This window comes from Lonchura striata, chromosome 1 (genome assembly GCF_050655825.1).
Source record: "Lonchura striata isolate lonStrDom1 chromosome 1, ASM5065582v1, whole genome shotgun sequence".
In the NCBI taxonomy this organism is placed as follows: domain Eukaryota; kingdom Metazoa; phylum Chordata; class Aves; order Passeriformes; family Estrildidae; genus Lonchura; species Lonchura striata.
The window spans coordinates 90,818,632-90,837,316 of record NC_140703.1 but is presented as its reverse complement, the minus strand read 5'-3'; the positions used below and the strand labels follow the sequence as shown (position 1 = coordinate 90,837,316).

At 41.2% G+C, this 18,685-nt stretch overlaps 2 protein-coding genes across 11 annotated transcripts in view; one reads left to right on the top strand and one right to left on the bottom strand.

Annotated features, from left to right (window-relative positions):
• FHL2 (four and a half LIM domains 2) overlaps window positions 1-3,526 on the top strand; it is a 56,519-nt gene extending 52,993 nt beyond the window's left edge. For all 10 annotated transcript variants that reach the window (XM_085583208.1, XM_085583224.1, XM_085583229.1 and 7 more), the window contains 3 exons: window positions 468-637; window positions 1,273-1,459; window positions 2,658-3,526. In XM_085583208.1, coding sequence (XP_085439334.1) covers window positions 468-637; window positions 1,273-1,459; window positions 2,658-2,809 — 509 coding nt within the window. In that variant the 3' untranslated portion in view covers window positions 2,810-3,526. The remainder of the gene's footprint in view (window positions 1-467; window positions 638-1,272; window positions 1,460-2,657) is intronic.
• A 2,075-nt stretch (window positions 3,527-5,601) lies between these two features.
• Window positions 5,602-14,089, bottom strand: TSLIG2 (tRNA splicing ligase complex subunit 2). Its single transcript, XM_021538152.3, has 4 exons — window positions 13,931-14,089; window positions 11,921-12,087; window positions 9,213-9,585; window positions 5,602-7,150 (listed from the first exon to the last, which is right to left on the bottom strand). Exons 1-4 carry the CDS (start codon window positions 14,060-14,062, stop codon window positions 7,094-7,096), a joined length of 729 nt encoding a protein of 242 aa, XP_021393827.2. The 5' UTR covers window positions 14,063-14,089; the 3' UTR covers window positions 5,602-7,093.
• Between the last annotated feature and the right edge of the window lie 4,596 nt (window positions 14,090-18,685).

Genomic DNA, 18,685 nt, shown 5'->3' with positions numbered 1-18,685 from the left:
AAAACTATATGATTTTTAAGATGTCTTCTAGCCCAAATCATTCTATGGGTCTGTACTTGACCAGGTTTCTTGCTGCTATTTGAAAAAGATACAAAACAGATGGGGAATGAATGAGGTCAGTCTTTAATGGAGAATGGCCTGAACTCCACTCAGCAGTAGCAGCAGCTTATATTGGTGTCTGTCCAATTCCTTTGAATCTTCCTGTGCGTTGGAATTAGTTATTTGCTTAATAATACCATACAGAGCTGCTCTAGGCTGTAGCTATTTGCAATAAACATTTCTCTTCTTTGCAGAAAAAATCTCCAAAAACCTAAAATGGTACCAAATGTCATGCAAAGCTGGTAGGAACATTAAATAGCTCACAGCTGCAATTCTTCTTTTCTGATAGACAGCTGCCAGGCAAACAAGAGCTACAAACTGCATCTATCTCATCCAGGAGTTCACTTGATGCTCTGGTGTCGTTACAGGTACTCGAAAGATGGAATACAAGGGCAACAGCTGGCACGAGACCTGCTTTATCTGCTGCCACTGCCAGCAGCCTATTGGGACAAAGAGCTTCATCCCTAAGGACAATCAAAACTTTTGTGTACCCTGCTATGAAAAGCAGTTCGCCATGCAATGTGTCCAGTGCAAGGAGGTAGTGCTCTTATTTTTGCTTAAGGAATTTAAGTCCATCCCATTTCATATCCAAATAGGCAGAATATCTCATTTTTATATGTGCAAAAATATTAAGAATTAACTGGTTTTAAGAGATTATATAAATTCAGTTCCACTTACTTGTAAGAGAAAACTCCCTGACAAAGGAGAAGCAGAAAGTAAATACTTCATCTAAAATATGAAATAAACCAGTCTTTCCCAAAGAAAGTAACAGCGAAGTTGAAACACATTAGGTAATTCTTCCACCATGAAAAAAAGCACAGGTGAATGAACAGTGATGAGACAGAATCTAGTACATGCATACAAAAAGCAACATACAAAGAGTAGCTTGAAAAACAGAGTACAATTGAGAGCGATATTTTACAACACATGCAGAATAAAGCACTTCTAGCATAGAGCTTCTTTTTATAAATAAAAAAATGACAATAAAACACTCTCATGATTTTCTCAAGTCAACTCCAAGCAAAATTATAATCTTGCTGTTGCTAAGCCTTCTTCCCCTCCTCCCACCCACAAAATAAAAATCATCATCCTTCTTCTTTACCAAATCAAAATACAAACATGCCACTCTTAAGAAAACACTTTTTTGTCTTTTTTTTTTTTTTCCTAAAACAGGCTATCACCACAGGAGGTGTTACCTACCGGGAGCAGCCATGGCATAAGGAGTGCTTTGTGTGTACTGCATGCAAGAAGCAGTTGTCTGGACAGCGCTTTACCTCCAGGGATGAGTTTGCATACTGCTTGAGCTGCTTCTGCAACCTCTATGCCAAAAAGTGTGCTGGATGCACAAACCCAATCAGTGGTAGGTCTCTCATGGCTTTTACATTCATGGCAGTTTTGTGTATTGCATTGCTACTAAAGGCAAAACTAAACAAAGTCTGACCTTGATGCCTTGTGAAGGCTGACTTAGAACAGAAACTAGATGGAGTTAAAGTAGGTATCTATTAGGAGGCCTCAATAGATCTGCTTTGGGCAGCACAAGAGCTCAGCCAGAGCGACACCCCAGGTGAACCTAAAATGGTCACAAAATGGACTACTGGTCATGGGATCTCACACTTTTATAAGTTTTGGTCTATGAGCATATTAAAGCTAATTGTCCAATTACAGCTTTAGCCCATGAAGTCAATCCTTCTTGTTTTTCTCTCTTCGGTCTGCTGTTGTTAATGCACTTGGGCCTGAGATCTGGATTGGTTGTCCTTGGTCCCAAGCTAGAAAAGGAATTGTTTTGTCTACCTACTTTATGAAGAGAGCTTACTATCTCCTAATATGAAGCTCAGACCCACACACTAAAGCAGCACAGAATCTGAAGAATATAAAAGCTAAAATTTGAGGTATAAACCTGGCACAACAAATGCCCAACTAAATTTTTTCATGGAACTCCAGCTAGTAATTTTTGAGGTTAAGCAAAAGATAATTACTACTAAAAGACATTTTTTCTTTTTTTTTTCTTTTGTACAACTTCAATACATGAATACATATTTTATAAGTATCAACCTGATGATAACTGCCATAGCCTCAAACTCTGGAATGGCTTTTTACTAACCTGCTTCTTTTCCTGAGGTATTCTTCCTTCAGAGCTATGAATCAAGTCATGACACATGACAGATTTATTTTTTAATTATCTAAATGCACCTATAAAAACCATAAATTAACATAGTCCAGCGCCATAAGACATTCTGTAAAAAACTGCCAGAATTCTGTTCAGAGGCAGGTGCTTTGCTTTTCTTCTGCATTTTGCAGGGCCATCCCTCGGAAGTTCATTTCTGCCATTATCACTAGGGATAACAGCCTTGCTCATTAACTTTGCTGAAAGCAACAGAAGTATTTGAGGATGAAAATATTAGTCACTACAGAATCAGTGAAATTAGCACAGCAACAAACAGATTGGTCACAATGGCATTTTTCACTGCTGTATGTCAGATCTCGGTGTCAGTCTGCGTGACCTGATGGCTGACCTGCTACTGTTTTCTTGTAACAGAACGATTTTGCTTTTCAAACAGGACTCGGAGGAACCAAGTACATCTCTTTTGAAGAACGGCAGTGGCATAATGATTGCTTTAACTGTAAGAAGTGCTCCCTTTCATTGGTGGGTCGTGGCTTCCTCACAGAAAGGGATGACATCCTTTGCCCTGAATGTGGAAAGGATATTTAAAGCTCAAACAAAGAGGTGAGAAAGAAGGGAGGAAAGCCGTGCTCACAATATATAGTCTGAAATATGTGGATGTTCAGAGCTAGCTTTGCCACTCTGTGTCTCACTGTACCTAACATTTCTTAACCTTTTTCTTTATACTCTCCAAATCTGGAGGGAAAACAGCTTGAGAGTCTCTAATAGCAATGTCAGCATTTAAGATTTCTACCAATAACAAAAAGTAATGCAAAACTCATGATGTAAAACTATTTGGCTGTTTTTGACATAACATAGCATTTTTAAGAACTTTTTTCCTAAAAAATATTCCAGTTAGAAGGAAGTGATACAGGTCAAGGATAACAATGGCCACACACAGTACATTTATAGGTGGATATATAGGGTGAAGCCTTCTGCCCACTGAAATCAATGGCAAAGGCTATTCAATTCCAATAAGGCTGGTGTAACCACAGTGTTCTTGAGCTGTGTGACAAGTGTGTGCTGTCAAGTTTGTAGAAAGACTGCAAAAGTAGTGTGTTTCAATGTACATGGATTTGTGACATGCCATAAAGAGATAATGATGAAACAGTGGAAATGGGAGTGCTTCATGACAGGTACATATTTTATTGCATGTCTAGCTGGTCATTGTGTGAAGTACAAGTTCTGATCAACAGTGTCAGTATTACAGTTAGTTGACATTACACTGCACATTGTATTTTTCAAAATAAAATGTTTAAAACAAAACTGCAATTGTGGCTTAATTGTATTTACATAATATTTACAAAAATGTTTTCACATTCTGAAGAAAAACAATACATACAAACACATCCCTTTTTGCACCCAATTTTTTGGGGTGTGAAGTTAAGACAATTCTCAGAAGGGCCCTGCTGTACAACAGAGTCTTTAACTAATTGAAGTCAGTGGGAAAACTACCAGCAATAATGAACAAGTGTGTGAAAACACACACTGTACTGACTGCAGCTGATAAAAATGTGTTCATAGGCTCTAAACTCAAGCCCAAAATATTTTTCTTCTCAGCAAGCAAGGAGGTCAAGATAACTCAAAAGATATCCATCTATCTTTGTGAAAATCAAAAGTTTAACTTCTATAGCAGGGCATGCTTTAATTTTTTTCTGTATTGGGATACATAATACTCTTCGTTGCACCATAATTTCTGCTACATTTGCCACAGCAACTGTCAGCAACAGCATGCTGGCAGGACAGCAACATCAAAAGGAAATAATACAAAGGAAGATAAACCTTTTCCCAAAGCAAACTGCAAGAAACATGTCCATGTTATGCAATGCACAGTCCCAGTACACCTTCCAGATGAAATTCATTTGTGTTCAGAAAAAGGAGAAAAGAAATATGTCATACCTCCAACAGGAATCTTCAGATATGAAATTAAGATTTAGGAATATACTTAGTCTGTGTGCTATTGGGTAGGGAAAGTTTGCTCCTAGTTTCTGCCACTACTCTGGAGTTTGTCTCTTGGTACTAATTGCAAAGTGCCCACAGGTCATTCCCCTCTCATTAATCCAACCATCTAAATAGACATAGCAGATCAGGTGGGTTTATTGCACACCATTTGAAGAACTTGGCTGGCTGACATTTTTGAAGTGCACACTGCGCTAATCAGAACTCAGTGAATAACTTCTATCCCTTGGTGATTTCGTTCTATGATGAAAGCTGTAGCAAATAGCTACAAAAATCCCTTTAGCCACACCTCTGAAAGGAGGGCAAACACCTCCCTCTCTCCTCAGGGGTCTGCCAATGCCCCAGCACACTGCAGCTCTGCTCCAATACTTTGCTGAGAGAAGAAAAATTCCTTTGAGCTAAAGGGGTAGTGCCCCTGTACTTGGCACTGATGAGGGGCCACATCTTGAGTCATGTGCTCAGTTTTAGGACCCTCACTACAAGCAGGACAGAGATGCTGGAGTGTGTCCAGAGAAGGGCAATGGAGCTGGTGAAGGGGCTGAAGCTGGGAGTTGCTTAGTCTGGAGAAAAGAAGCTGAGGTGAGACCATACTGCTCTCTACAACTGCCTGAAAGGAAACCATGGAAAGGTGGGGCTTGGCTTCCTCTCTCAGGCAGCTTGCAATAAGACAAAGGGAAACAGCTCCAATTTTGACAAGGGAAGTTCAGGCCATATATTAGGAAAATTTGCTTGATGGGATGTGGTAAAGCAATGGAACAGGCTCCCAGGCAATGGTGGAGTCACCCACCATCCCTGGAAGTGCTCAAAAAACATGTAGACATGGTGCTTTGTGATACAACTTAGTGTGCATGTGGAACTCAGTTGAAGATTTGACTTGATGATCTTGGAAGTTTTTCCCAACCTTGATGATTCTAAGAAGGCAGAAGGAGCAGCACAGGTGCACCTCGCCTCCCAAGTGCTACAACATAGCAAAAAGGCCCCAGCTTTGGGCAAAGGTAAGTGAAACATGCAAGGCTGGAAAGCATCCCAGCCTGGAAACAGGACTGCTACCATACAAGAACAGCATGATGCTATTATTCCAGTGCAGTTCTGCATATCCCTCCTTAACACATACCAACACACACATGCTCCTAGGAACTGGAACTACACAAAATACATCCTAGACTCTAGACCACTGACAAGAAGCCAGCCACAAAACAGAATTCCCATCAGACCCTTACACAAGTGCAAAAACCAGCACTTCATGTGATACTAACTGCTGCTACAGCTGCAAACAGCTACTGACCCTTTTACCCTTAAAATGCTGATTACGTCAAGTCCACTGAAATATAACTGTATAAAATGAATAAGCTTAATTACATCACAAAAACAAGGCAGCACTGTTTAGTTTGCTTTTAATTCAATTTATTTAAATAGGATAAGGCTACTTAAAAGACAAGTCTTTACATAAAAAATGTACATTACGTTAAATTTTGCTGTACTCAAGTACAAAAACTGCACAAGTGTTTAGTAAAAGGGAAAGAGCACATTTCAAAACACACATTCTTACCATTTTACAGCATTCGAGAAGTGCCTTTTACATCGTAACAGTGAATGGAAAACTTCTGTAAAGAACTAAGCTACAGTTTTTGGTTTCAATATAAACCAATGTTAAAAATGTAAACAAGCTTTCATATCACTACTAAACTTCTTTTACTGGGTTAACTAAGTGGATTCAGAAGTTGATTCTTTTTTTTTTTACCAAGTCTGGGAGCATTCTTATTATTCTTAGTTACCATCCGTATCTAAAACTGATCTAAACTGGCTTCACCCTGAGCCAATGAGTTTTAACAAATATGTTTCCATCAACTTAACTGGATTTTTGCCCTGTAAGGCACGACCAATAATCCAGATGAGACACCAAATTTCACAGAAAACCAAAATGCATCTTAAATTATCAAAGGAAGGGAAAACAGGTTTGTGGCGTTTCTTCTAGAGCACCATTACATGTGTTAATGCTCTCAAGGTACTTCTGTCTTGCTATCCACATCCCTCTTCAACTGTCTTTAGGCTGAGAAAGCACTGGCCTGCATTCCATTGGTTTTCCCCATATTTTATAAATAAGCATGATTGTAACCAGAAAACAATCAAATTTCCTACACTGGCACATTTTCACATTTATGCATGTAAAAAATATGCCTGTGTACTTAAGAGAACATGGCACTAATCCATTCACTACTTCCTCTCGAAGTTTCATATCAAACAGTCTAGTCATATATTTCCATCTGTGCATTCCTTGTTTCATATATCAAGAGAAACTTCAATTTGAAGTAATGCTGTTAAAATAGTTCATCTCTTATTACCAACCTAACTTGCACTGCAAATTCTACACTCTTGTGCAACAAAAAAGAAAAAAAATTCTGTAGACTATCTTATCAGCAGAATGATCGTCTTTCTCACCTAAATTAATTACCTTTTTAAAGCCAAATAGGCTCTAGGGATCACTATAAATTTCAATACCTATTTTAACTATTTAATCAGACGTGGAATAAAACTGAATCTTAGTGAAACAATGTGTGAATCACAGTGACATGGAGGAGATGAACTATAATAATCTTGAAAACTAAGAGTGGAGGGTTTAGTTTAGAGTAATATCACCACCTTTTAAAGAAGTAATTAACTACTTGGTGTACAAGAGTGGATACTTTTAAGGTGACTGGTGATAGTGACTCCAGCTTTACAACAGGGAGTTGTTAAACTTGTTAAAACTTCACAGCAATCTGAATCTCAGTAAGTCTGTAAATTTTAAAATAATTTTATTTAAACTGTTTAAATATGACCTATCTATTTGAAAATACGGAAGTAATATTTATGTTCTGAGCACCATTAGCTACTTCATGGCCATGTAACATGCTGGATTTTCTTCTTTGCTTCTGAAGGCTTTAGGTCATTCTGGAATACAAGAAAATATATAATTATTCTTAGCGATACTGTGCAAACAGGAGTCAGTCATTAATCTGGCATATTTCAATCTAGTACTATCCAGTATTCAGCTGCAGGCTGCTACAACAGCTTTCTATTGCCATCTTGTGGAGAAAACTAAATATCACAGAATTTTTCTGGTGAAGATAAAAAATAGAACCAATGAATTTAACTGCCTGCAAATCATATACGTATTTTGGTTTTCAGCAACCTACAATTAAATACTATTAAATATTCAAAAATTTCTTTCAGTTATGCATCTTAGAAACGGTACATATTGGAGTTTCAAAACATACTTCTGAAGTTATTTCAGGTTGTCTTGTTAAAACACTTGTTGAAATGGAATTGTATAAGGAAAAATCCCTAAATACATAACTAGGAAACCAACTTACTTTTATCAATAGTAAAAAAACATTAAAAAAAGAATATGAAAATTTGGTCTTCCTTTGTAAAGACCTGGATAAAAAGAAGAGAAATAATTGCCAAAACCTCAGATGAGCTCATCTTTCAAGTGCCCCTGCCCAAAGAAACCTGTAAAAATCAAGAAAGCCCAAAGCAAAGCAATGGCAGATGAAGCGGTAAAATAATTCACTTTTATCTAAAATAATAATAAAAAAAATTGTGAGAAATTAGAGCTTTGATAGTTCATATAAGCAGAGTAAAGACAAGTATATGAGTTTTCAAGAAGACACTGCAACATGAGGGTTCAGGGAGCACAATCTAGAGATCACTCTTTAGAAGACATTTGGTGTTAGTTTATTTACAGGAAACCTGTGGACTGCAACCATTGAAAGGTTTAAAGGAATTAGACCCAAAGATAATAGGGATAGTTCTGTGCTATTCATTAAATTTTTCTTGACAGTCAAGAACAGTCACTTGCTTGGAGACACTTTACATGTCTCACCAGCATCAACCAAGGCATGACTGAACTTACAGATATGAACTAGAACAACCTAAACTGTCGCTAAGGTAGAAAGTCAAATGTCAGAGGTCACAGCTTCTGAGTGTCAGTCATACAGTGGCACTTAAAAATGTCATAATTGTCTACAGAGCATTTAAATTAAATACAAAGAAGCTGTGAGGTGTATACCAAGCAAGTTTCAAAAGCTCTGTAGCTTCAGATCTGACAAATACTTGAAGAATTCTAAATATTGACAGAATTTATTAAGTTCCTGCTGGCATTAGGAAACACACCTCTCAAGCATAAATTCCATTCAGAGCCTCAGCCATGACTCTTTTAAAAGCTGCTAAAGCTGTCTTTCACAGCAGCCATGTGTTTTGGTACTCATTTGGAACTCACTTTGGAACTCATTTGGTACTCATGTTTAACAGAAATCTGATGGAATGTATCAACCCACACAGTAGATTACCTGCATTCTTTTATGAAAGGATTTTTTAAAAATATGTTAATATTTTTATATATTATTATAATATGAATGTTTTATTGCATCTCATGAGGCAATATTGAGAAAACAAAGTTCAGTGTCATGTCTTAGGAAAATTCTAATCAATGTAACTGCACACTGTATATCCAAAGCTCCCTCTGCAGTTCAACTGAGAGCAGATATTTCTATTTCTTCCTTTGAAGCCCAGATTTATTCCAGGCATTCCTGTACTCCAGTGGAAATTTGAAAAATCTTTCATCTGTATCATGAAGGAATACAACACAAGTGTTAAGACCTATGTCTATATTGTGGCATGTTTTTAAGAGATAGCCCATTGCTCCTTGCTCATTGACAAGCCCTGTAATCACACCACTGTCAAAAGTAACCACTGTTCTTTGTCCCCATCTGGCAGCTACACTCAGCACCATTACCTACACAGGAGCTTCCTATTGACAAGAACAAATTTCTTTCATTCTGGTATTTCCCAACCTAGCTACACTTTTCTAAACATTCACCATTTCTAAATACTCTACCATGACTCCAAAATAAAATCATCCTGAAAATTCTTGCAAGGCTCTAACTTTGGCTCCTATAAATCTCAATTAAATAAAAAAGAAGCTGCAAAACAAGATACTGCACAAACATACCGGCAAATCAGATTCCTCTTTTGGAACAGACCTCTTTAACTTCACAACAGTAGTTCCTGCTATTGGAGACAAAGGGTAAACCTTCAGACCAGTCAACACACTCCTGTCAGTCTTTGAAATATTGTTCTGCTGAGCCTCATTATTCCTTGTTCCCAGCTTAGCGTCCTCTGACAAACTGGAGGCTGACACATATGCTGAGGCATTTGAAGGAACTGATAATCTCCTGACTGTGTTGGTGGTGCTCCCAGCTGGAGGAGGCTTCAGGCGATCGGCAGCTCCGTTCTCCGTCTTTTTCACCTTTATGCTTGTACTTGTTGAATTCCCATCAAATACAATTAATGGCCGTTTCCTTAAACCTTCCACTGTTGTAACACTGAAAATACAAATCATAAATTCACAGAAACAGGTTAGATGATCAAAAAACAGCATATCCATTACATAAGTAGAGAAAATTAATTTTATCCTACCTTAAAAAACCATATATCCCAAAATATTAATATTAAACTCTGAGATGCTCCAACTTAAATAAAAATAAATATACTTATATACATTTGCATATACTTAAATAAAAAGTAATAAAAGTCACTTCGAAAATAAAAAGGCATAGGGGGCTGTTTGAGGACCAGCGCTCCTCAGCAAGAAGAGTTGTGTCTGGAACTGTCTAAACAGACAATTATAGCTGTACACCAAAGGCACTATGCTTCTACCACTGCAGCTATTCTAGAGTAACCACAGATATAATAAGTGTGGAGTATTTAAAAGATGAGTATTTAAGGAAGGGTGTGCTGCCTTACCTGCAGGAACAGCATCTCATACTCTGATACTTCTAAATGTCCCTGTTTCCACTCTTACTCAAATAATAATGTCAAGGTAAGTCGAAAAGATTGTTAGCTAGGAAATCAAAACACTAAGCAAAAAACCCACACCTTTTTAAAATAAGTTTTCTTTGAACAGGAACCCTAAGCGGATTTAATGACATTATTTAATAGTTTGTGCCTTTAAGCCTATGTGTAGTCAGAGCAGGCCAGTTTAGTAACCACTGATTCATGAAAAGCAATACTATCGAGCTAATATCAAAACAGTATTATCAGAAAACATCTTTACTGAGGAAAAAAAATAAAGTACAAAGTTAACATAACTCACATTATATGAATTCAGAGTTTTAAAAATGCAATGCTCAAGAATGACGAAGAGGAAGTGTTTGAAAGTGCAGATTTAACAAACAGAAAAATCCAAACCACCACTAAGAGACATAATATTTCTGTTTAAAAACTCCAGTTTTCAGTTTTGAGAAAAAGCTCTTTTGCACCTATTTCAGCACACTAACAGTTTCCTACCCAAACACTAACATCATGTTTCCATCCTCAAGTCCACAGATGTAAACAGAGGTACTCTAACCTCTTATGCACATGGAAAATAAAACATACAAAAGACAGGTGTTTTAACCACTGCCACAACTTTAAAAAACACCCAAAAACTAAAAAAAACCACCTAAAATAGCCCAAATAACTTGATGGAATTTGTTTAGCTCTTCACAGTTAGAAACCTCAGTAAAGCTAAAAGAGACTTAAGATATCAACAAGCTGTAATACTGAAAAACTGCAGGAATTTCCATCCACCTTTCCTTAGAATTTACTGCTGAACATATCATGCATATCACATGTCAAAGTCTTGGGCAGAGGGAAGGTTGAATGAAGAGATTCAGTAAAACAAACTTTTGAAGAACATTTTGCTTTCTGAGCAAATACAAACAAAGATTTGTAAAGAGATTTTTAAAACGAGACATAGTATTTCTTTCAGAAAGCAAATGTTAGTTTTGAAATAGACACAGAAAATTGCTGCAGCATGCACCCATCACTCTAGAGTAGGCCACCCCTGCCCAGGAGAAAGAATAGTTAGGTATGCTTTTAGTACTTACCTTAAACACTGCAAACATGATTTTTAATTAGCAATTATGCAGTGAAACAAAAAATATTTCCTTTCTCCTCATTACAAAGTACCTTGAAATCTACCAGTAACTCATTATCAACACACCGGGGGATGGGGAGATAGAGGAACAATACCAATTCTCTGGATCAATACCGACTGGGGGTGAAGGGATTAAGAGTAGCCCTGCTGAGAAGGACTTGGGGATACTGGTGGATGAGAGGCTGGACAGGAGTCAGCAACATGTGCTTGCAGCCCAGAAAGCCAAACATGTCCAAAGCAATATGGCCAGCAGGTCAAGGGAAGTGATCCTGCACCCCCTACTCTTCTCTGGTGAGACGTCACCTGGAGTGCTGCATCCAAACCTGGAGCCCCTGGAGGAAGAAAATGGAGCAGCTCCAGAGGTGGGTCATAAAAATGATCATAAGGAAAGGCTTGAGAGTGGAGGCTGCTCATCCTGAAGAAGAGAAGGCTCCAGGAAACCTTACTGCAGCCTTTCAATACATAAAGGGGATGTATAAGAAAGACAGTTCTGTGAGAAGAAGCACTATAAGCTAGATAACATTAATAACATTCAGATGACAAAAGAAAAAAAAAATTATGTTCCCCTTTTTTCTATTTTTGCAGTAGTAGAATCTAACACTTCTGACACAGGCAAGCCAACACGGCATTCTCTGTAAACTTGCAACAATATCCAGAAGCTATACAAGGTTCACTAATCAGGCAAAAATTAAGCTAAATGCATTCTCCTAATTTGTCCAAGTCTGGCCCAATAAAATTACCTTTTATTCTCACTTTTCAAGTAATTTTGCTGTCTTTTCTTTTCCATCATTCTCCCCCATCTACTTTTTGGCAAGTCACGCTGAGGCAGGGGAATGGCATGTTGAATATAGAGATCGGTGAGGCCATCTTTGTCCATCTTTACATCATTTTCACCTAATATATTTTTCTGTGGGGAACAGAAAAAGAGTTGTTATTTTTATGACAAATTCAACATTCAACCATCTAGTGGCATAATTTCTTATTTCAAAATCCACTGTAAAGCACTGTACTGTGACAGGGTTCCAGAAGTAAAGGGGTGATTGGGATGATCAGTTTGGAGAGGCCATGAACTGCTCACTGCCAACAGCAGCCTGCTCTCCTACCTTTCTGCTGTCAATTTCCTTCATTTTCTGTGTGGATTACACTCAGCCTGTCCCTTCAGGGAGGCAATGAAACACAGAATGTTTTGGTCAGTGCATAGTGGTTTCTTTTTCCACCACCTGCAAGTGCATTTCTTCACGTCTCCTCATGTGCCTCTCCTCATGTGTCCTTTGGAGTCTCTTGCCCCCAGTGTCTGCTGCTCTTTAAGTGCATTTGAGCACAGGTGACATGAGCAACACTGCTTCAAAATCTGGGTGTGATGGGCTGCTTTCTTCAACAGGGTGAAACACATGGATCCAGCTGTGACCAGCTCTGGGCAGTTACTCACCTTCGCCCACATAAGTCAACCCTGCAGCCTCTCTCTACCCAAAATACTGCAAGTTTTCCCAAGGAAAATAGCAGCCTAAAAAGGGAAAAGTTATGACAGACATACTGTTGATGGCTGATGTTTTCATGCAAACACACTTCCCTGAAACCAACTACAATACCAGAACTCTTTTTCACATTTCTAAGCAACAGACAACTAAAATATCAAACTTATAGACATAGAACTGTGCTATCTTCCCCAATTCCCCAAGAATAACAGAGATAAGTTTCATCCCAACATGAGGAAGAACCTCCTTATATTAAAGATGGCAGAGCACTGGAACAAGCTCCCCAGGGAGGTTAAGGACTCTCCCTCTCTGGAGACATTCAAAACCCACCTGGATGTGTTCCCATGTCACCTGCTCTTGCTGACACTCCCTTGGCAGGGGGATTGGACAAGATGATCTCCAGAGGTCCCTTCCAACCCTAACTATTCTGTGATTCTAGGAACCATCAGTTCAAATACCAATTTTCTTTCTAGTAGTGTATTGGGTTGTGGGTGTTTCTTGGTACCTCATGCCAAATTTCTGGGACGAGAAAAAAACTCCACTAACATCCTACAAATCGAGGTCATTGAGAGCAAGTCGAGCCTCTTCCACTACCGGTTCTGGCTTCATGACTTTTGGTGTTGGCCTGAAACCTGTCCACATAGGTTGCACGGACAAAAGCATATTAAAAGTCTTTGAGCTCATACAAAACCCTGAAACTTTGATTACTACTGTTTCATGCACCTGAAATTTTCAACCAAGGCAGCAACTAGTATTCCAAACAACATTAACTAAAGCTTTTTATGGTCCTAGACTGTTTATAACTGACTTTCAAGCTCAATTATTTTTCAACTATTGAATATCAATATTTATGCATTAAAGCATTAGCTTGACTGATTACATAGGCTGCATTTCTTTAACTCACAGAATTATTAGGGTTGAAAGGGACCTCTGGTGATGATCTAGTCCAACCGACCTGCCAAGGCAGGGTCAACTAGAGCAGGATAAAACTGGGTATGGACGTGGCAACTCTAACAGTGTAAAGCTCATCCTTCCACAGCCAGTTTTACTGTACGCAGACACTGCCTCGATTTGGGCAAATTTCTTTTTAGCAGGCTCGGTGTTCAAACACAGCCCCTTTGCAGACACGGAGACATCTCCCATATCCCGTATATCTCTCTGCAAGTTCGTGGTGTCCAAGCACCGACTTGGCGCCTGCTCTTCCCTGAGCGCCGTGCCTCTCTTCGCCCCGCCTCGGGGGCCGCCGCTCCGCCCGGCCCGGCGCCCCGTTCGCACCTGCTCCAGGGTGAGCCGCAGGAATTCCTCCGAGAGCAGCTCCGGGTGCAGCAGCAACAGCTCCGCCTCGGAGCGCCCAGACCCCCGCTGCTCCTCGCCGCCGCCCGCCCGGGCTCTCCCCTGCGCCGCCATCTTCCCCGGCGGCCCCTTCCCGCACTCCCACAATGCCGCGCGGAGGGAAACGCGACTCCAGAGCGGCCGCGCCGCGGTGGCGTCACGGGCTGCCGCGGGAGCGGGACAGCGGGACAGCGGGACAGCGGGACAGCGGGAACGGGACAGCGGGACAGAGGGAACGGGACAGCGGGACAGAGGGAACGGGACAGCGGGACAGAAGGAACGGGACAGCGGGACAGCGGGAACGGGACAGCGGGACAGCGGGAACGGGACAGCGGGACAGCGGGGCAGCGGGAACGGGACAGCGGGACAGCGGGACAGCGGGACAGCGGGAACGGGACAGCGGGACAGCGGGACAGCGGGACAGCGGGACAGCGGGAACGGGACAGCGGGACAGCGGGACAGCGGGAACGGGGAGGGACAGCGGGAACGGGACAGCGGGACAGCGGGACAGCGGGAGCGGGACAGCGGGACAGCGGGACAGCGGGACAGCGGGAACGGGACAGCGGGAACGGGACAGCGGGACAGCGGGACAGCGGGAACGGGGAGGGACAGCGGGAACGGGACAGCGGGAACGGGACAGCGGGACAGAGGGACAGCGGGAACGGGACAGCGGGACAGCGGGACAGCGGGAGCGGGACAGCGGGACAGCGGGAACGGGGAGGGACAGCGGGAACGGGACAGCGGGACAGCGGGAACGGGACAGCGGGAACGGGGAGGGACAGCGGGAACGGGACAGCGGGACAGCGGGACAGCGGGAACGGGGAGGGACAGCGGGAACGGGACAGCGGGGCAGCGGGAACGGGACAGCGGGAACGGGACAGCGGGACAGCGGGACAGAGGGAACGGGAGAGCGGGAGAGCGGGAGCGGGACAGCGGGACAGCGGGAACGGGAGAGCGGGAGCGGGACAGCGGGACAGAGGGAACGGGAGAGCGGGAGCGGGACAGCGGGACAGCGGGAACGGGACAGCGGGACAGAGGGAACGGGACAGCGGGAACGGGACAGCGGCACAGAGGGAACGGGACAGCGGGAACGGGACAGCGGCACAGAGGGAACGGGACAGCGGGAACGGGACAGCGGCACAGAGGGAACGGGACAGCGGGAACGGGACAGCGGGGCCGGGGTGCGCCCTGCCGGGGTGGCAGCGCTCCACGGGGCAGCCGAGTCAGGGGAAACACACAGAATCCCGCAGAATCACAGAATATCCTGAGCTGGAAGAGGCCCACAAGGATCATCGAAGTCCAGCTCCTGCCCCTACACAGGACAGCCCCAAGTATCACACCCCTTGTCTTAGAGCGTTCTCCAGATGCTGGAACTCTGTCAGGCTTGGTGCTGTGACTACTTCCCTGGGGAGCCTGTTCAGTGCCTGACCGCCCTTCGGTAAAGAACTTTGCTATCCAGCTTAAGCCTCCCCTGATACGGCTTCAGGCCATTCTCTTGGGTCCTATCACTCATCACCAGAGAGAAGAGATCAGTGTCTGTCCCTCATGAGGAACCTGGAGAACCATAATAAGGTTTCCCCTCAGGCTCCTCAAGGCTGAACAGCCCAAGTGACCTCAGCCACTCCTCACACGGCTTCCTCTCAACACCCTTCATCCTCGTGGCCCTGCTTTGGATGCTTTCTAATACCTTTATGTCTTTTTTTTATACTGTGGCACCCAAAACTGCCCCCTGCACCAGAGGTGAGGCCGCCCCAGCTCAAAGCAGAGCAGGACAATCCCCTCCCTTGTCCAGCTGGCCATGCTGTGCCTGATGCCCCCAGGACAGGGCTGGTTCTCCTGGCTGCCAGGGCACTGCTGGCTCACCTTCAACTTGCCACTGACCCCTGGGTCCCTTTCCATGGCACTGCTCTCCAGCCTCTTGCTCCCCAGTCTCTCCATACATCCAGGGTTGTCCCATCCCAGGTGCAGAATCCAGCACTTACTCCTGTTAAGCATCATACAGCTGGTGATTTCACAGCTCTCTAATGTTTCTAGGTTTCTCTGCAAAGCCTCTCTGCCCTTGAGGGGGTTAGGTGTTGCTGATAAGGTGAGGTCACCCCCCAGCTAATAGCATGGAACTGGGAGAACATCTGTTTTATTGTCATTCTGTCACCACATAAGAGTAGGAGAGCTTTGTGCTGCTGTATGCCAGAACTTTGCTATGAAATCAAACACGATCTCCGTCCTGCCCATGGTTGCAACACCCACTGGTAAATACTGCTTGATAGGCAACAACAAAAGTTGCTTTGTAATTCCAAAGTACAATAGCTGCCCGCCCATTGGAGGTTATTGCCTGCTTACATGTTTAAAAGCAGAATAGAGAATAACAAATGGTTATATGTGTAAATAACCATGTAGCTTTTAAAACATAAAATTACAAGTAATTTGAGGTACTTGATGCATTTTACAGAATTGCAAGGCACAGACAACAATGTAACACAATAAAGTACAACCACATGGAAGGAGTTGAAGACACTTGACTATGTCACTTTGGAGCCTACATATATGCTTCAAGAGGCATAAATTCAAATATCCAGTATTTAAAAATCATTTAAGTGTACAAGTAAGTAATAACATTATATTATATGGCTTCCTCACAAGTGTCTTCTGGCAGTATATACAATTTGTTCCCTTGTGTTTTTTCTCTTCAGGGAAGTTGCATCCAAGGGGAAAGCATGGGCTGGGTACCAGGGCTGCCCAAAGCCCCAGCTTTGTAGTTCTGTGCCCAGCAGGCACACAGCTATCGACTAGTTCTATTTTCATTTTCTCATTCATTTCTCACTTCAGCCAATTATGTCACAAAATCAACTGAACTCAAGTAATCTTGTAAATGAATATAGCTTCTAGGGTGAATGTTCAGCCTGTATTTTGGTGCTTATTTCAATGAATTAAATTACTTTCTTGTAAATTACATGGATCATCTCCCTCTTCCTAAAGTACCTTGCAAGTTCTGCCTCACAGAAACATATCCCTGCTAACTGAATTAGTTGTGCTGATCAAGACATTTACCCTGTGATTTTCTTGTTACTATTTACTTTGTAGGCATTTGTACAAAATTATAGTTCCTCTTTGATTACCCAAAGCATGTCCTCTCACAATAAAGTTCTGAAAGGGATGAAATGCAAGTGTCTGATAAAAATATACTATTTATTTTCCAATTGCTGTAAAAATAATAGAATTTTAATGATCTATGTTGTTTTCATGGATTTGTTGAGTGATCCTATTGCATTTCTTAGTAGTTATTTCTTTTGTATTTTTTTTGTTGTTGATGCAATAGGGTAATTTTAAATAAATTATACCAGGTATGGTTTTCTATTATTTTTCTTTTTAAGATTTTACAATTAGAAAAAATGCTTTACATCATTTTTGATACATTCCTCTTTACTTTGTTCGTTATCTGTATGTGTTGTCCCAAAATTGCTTCTTTCACCCAGTGTGCAAGAGGCCAATCCACACAGAGAATTGAGATATTTGAATTGTTTACGGTTCTGTGCAGAAAGATGTGCTGGGCAGCAAATCCACAAAGCCAGCATGACGACTATCAAAACTTACCATTTACCTATTTTAGCAAACAAAGGCATTAATGTTCATTGGCTACAAATTACATAGTTCTTTCAATAATTAGACTTCTATGGTCAATGATTCCCTCACTTCTCATGCTGATTAATCTGCACAGTTTTCCTCTTCTCTTGAGCCAGTGGCTGTGAGTCAGTGATTGTAGAGCTCTTCCTTCGGGAAATGCCTTTTATCTAGTTGGAGCTGATTCCAGCAGAGTTGATGGGAAGGCTTTGTTAGTTTCTTCCTTATCTTGGGAATTTTGCCAGATGTATTTGTGGCCCACAAAGTCTACATTCTTTGTGTCCACTATCAGTAGCACACCCTTCTCACCAAGCTGTGTTAACCTCCTCCTAGGTCACTGAGGCATGTCAAGCCCTAAACTTTAACAAGGAAATTCTACCGTTAACTAATTTTTTTTTTTTTAACATTTCATAGTTGAGAGTTTTATATATAAAAATGTCTATTTATATATATTATTATTATATACTAGATTATTATATATTATAATTATTATTCTGTATATTATATTGTTATATTACTATAATATATATAAATAATAGTAATAAATCTCTTATAAGAGATTTATTATAATATATATATAATATATATAATATATAAAATACTATATGCAAACAGCATTACTGTAAGTCTCATAATAGATATGACACTTATACTATTACTAAGTCAAATTTCAGTGAGGGCACTTTCTGGGAACCCGAAAAAAGCATTCCCAATATATCTATATATATCTATCTATATCTCTATCTATCTATCTATCTATCTATCTATCTATCTATATATATATATATATATATATATGTCTGTGTGTATGTGTGTATATCCCAAGGCTTTGGACTCTCTTATATAAGCAAATAAATATCATAAATATAAAAATATTAAAATAAAATTATTAATATTATGAATAAATAAACAATTAAATACATAATATATATATGTGTGTGTGTGTGTGTGTGTGTGTGTGTGTGTATAAAAGTATTCCTCCCTCCTCCCGGCCGCGAAGCCGCCGTGTTTCCCGCACGTGACCGGACGCGGCCCCGCCGCTGCCCGGGCCCGGTGACGCGGCCGGGGCGGGCCCGGCGC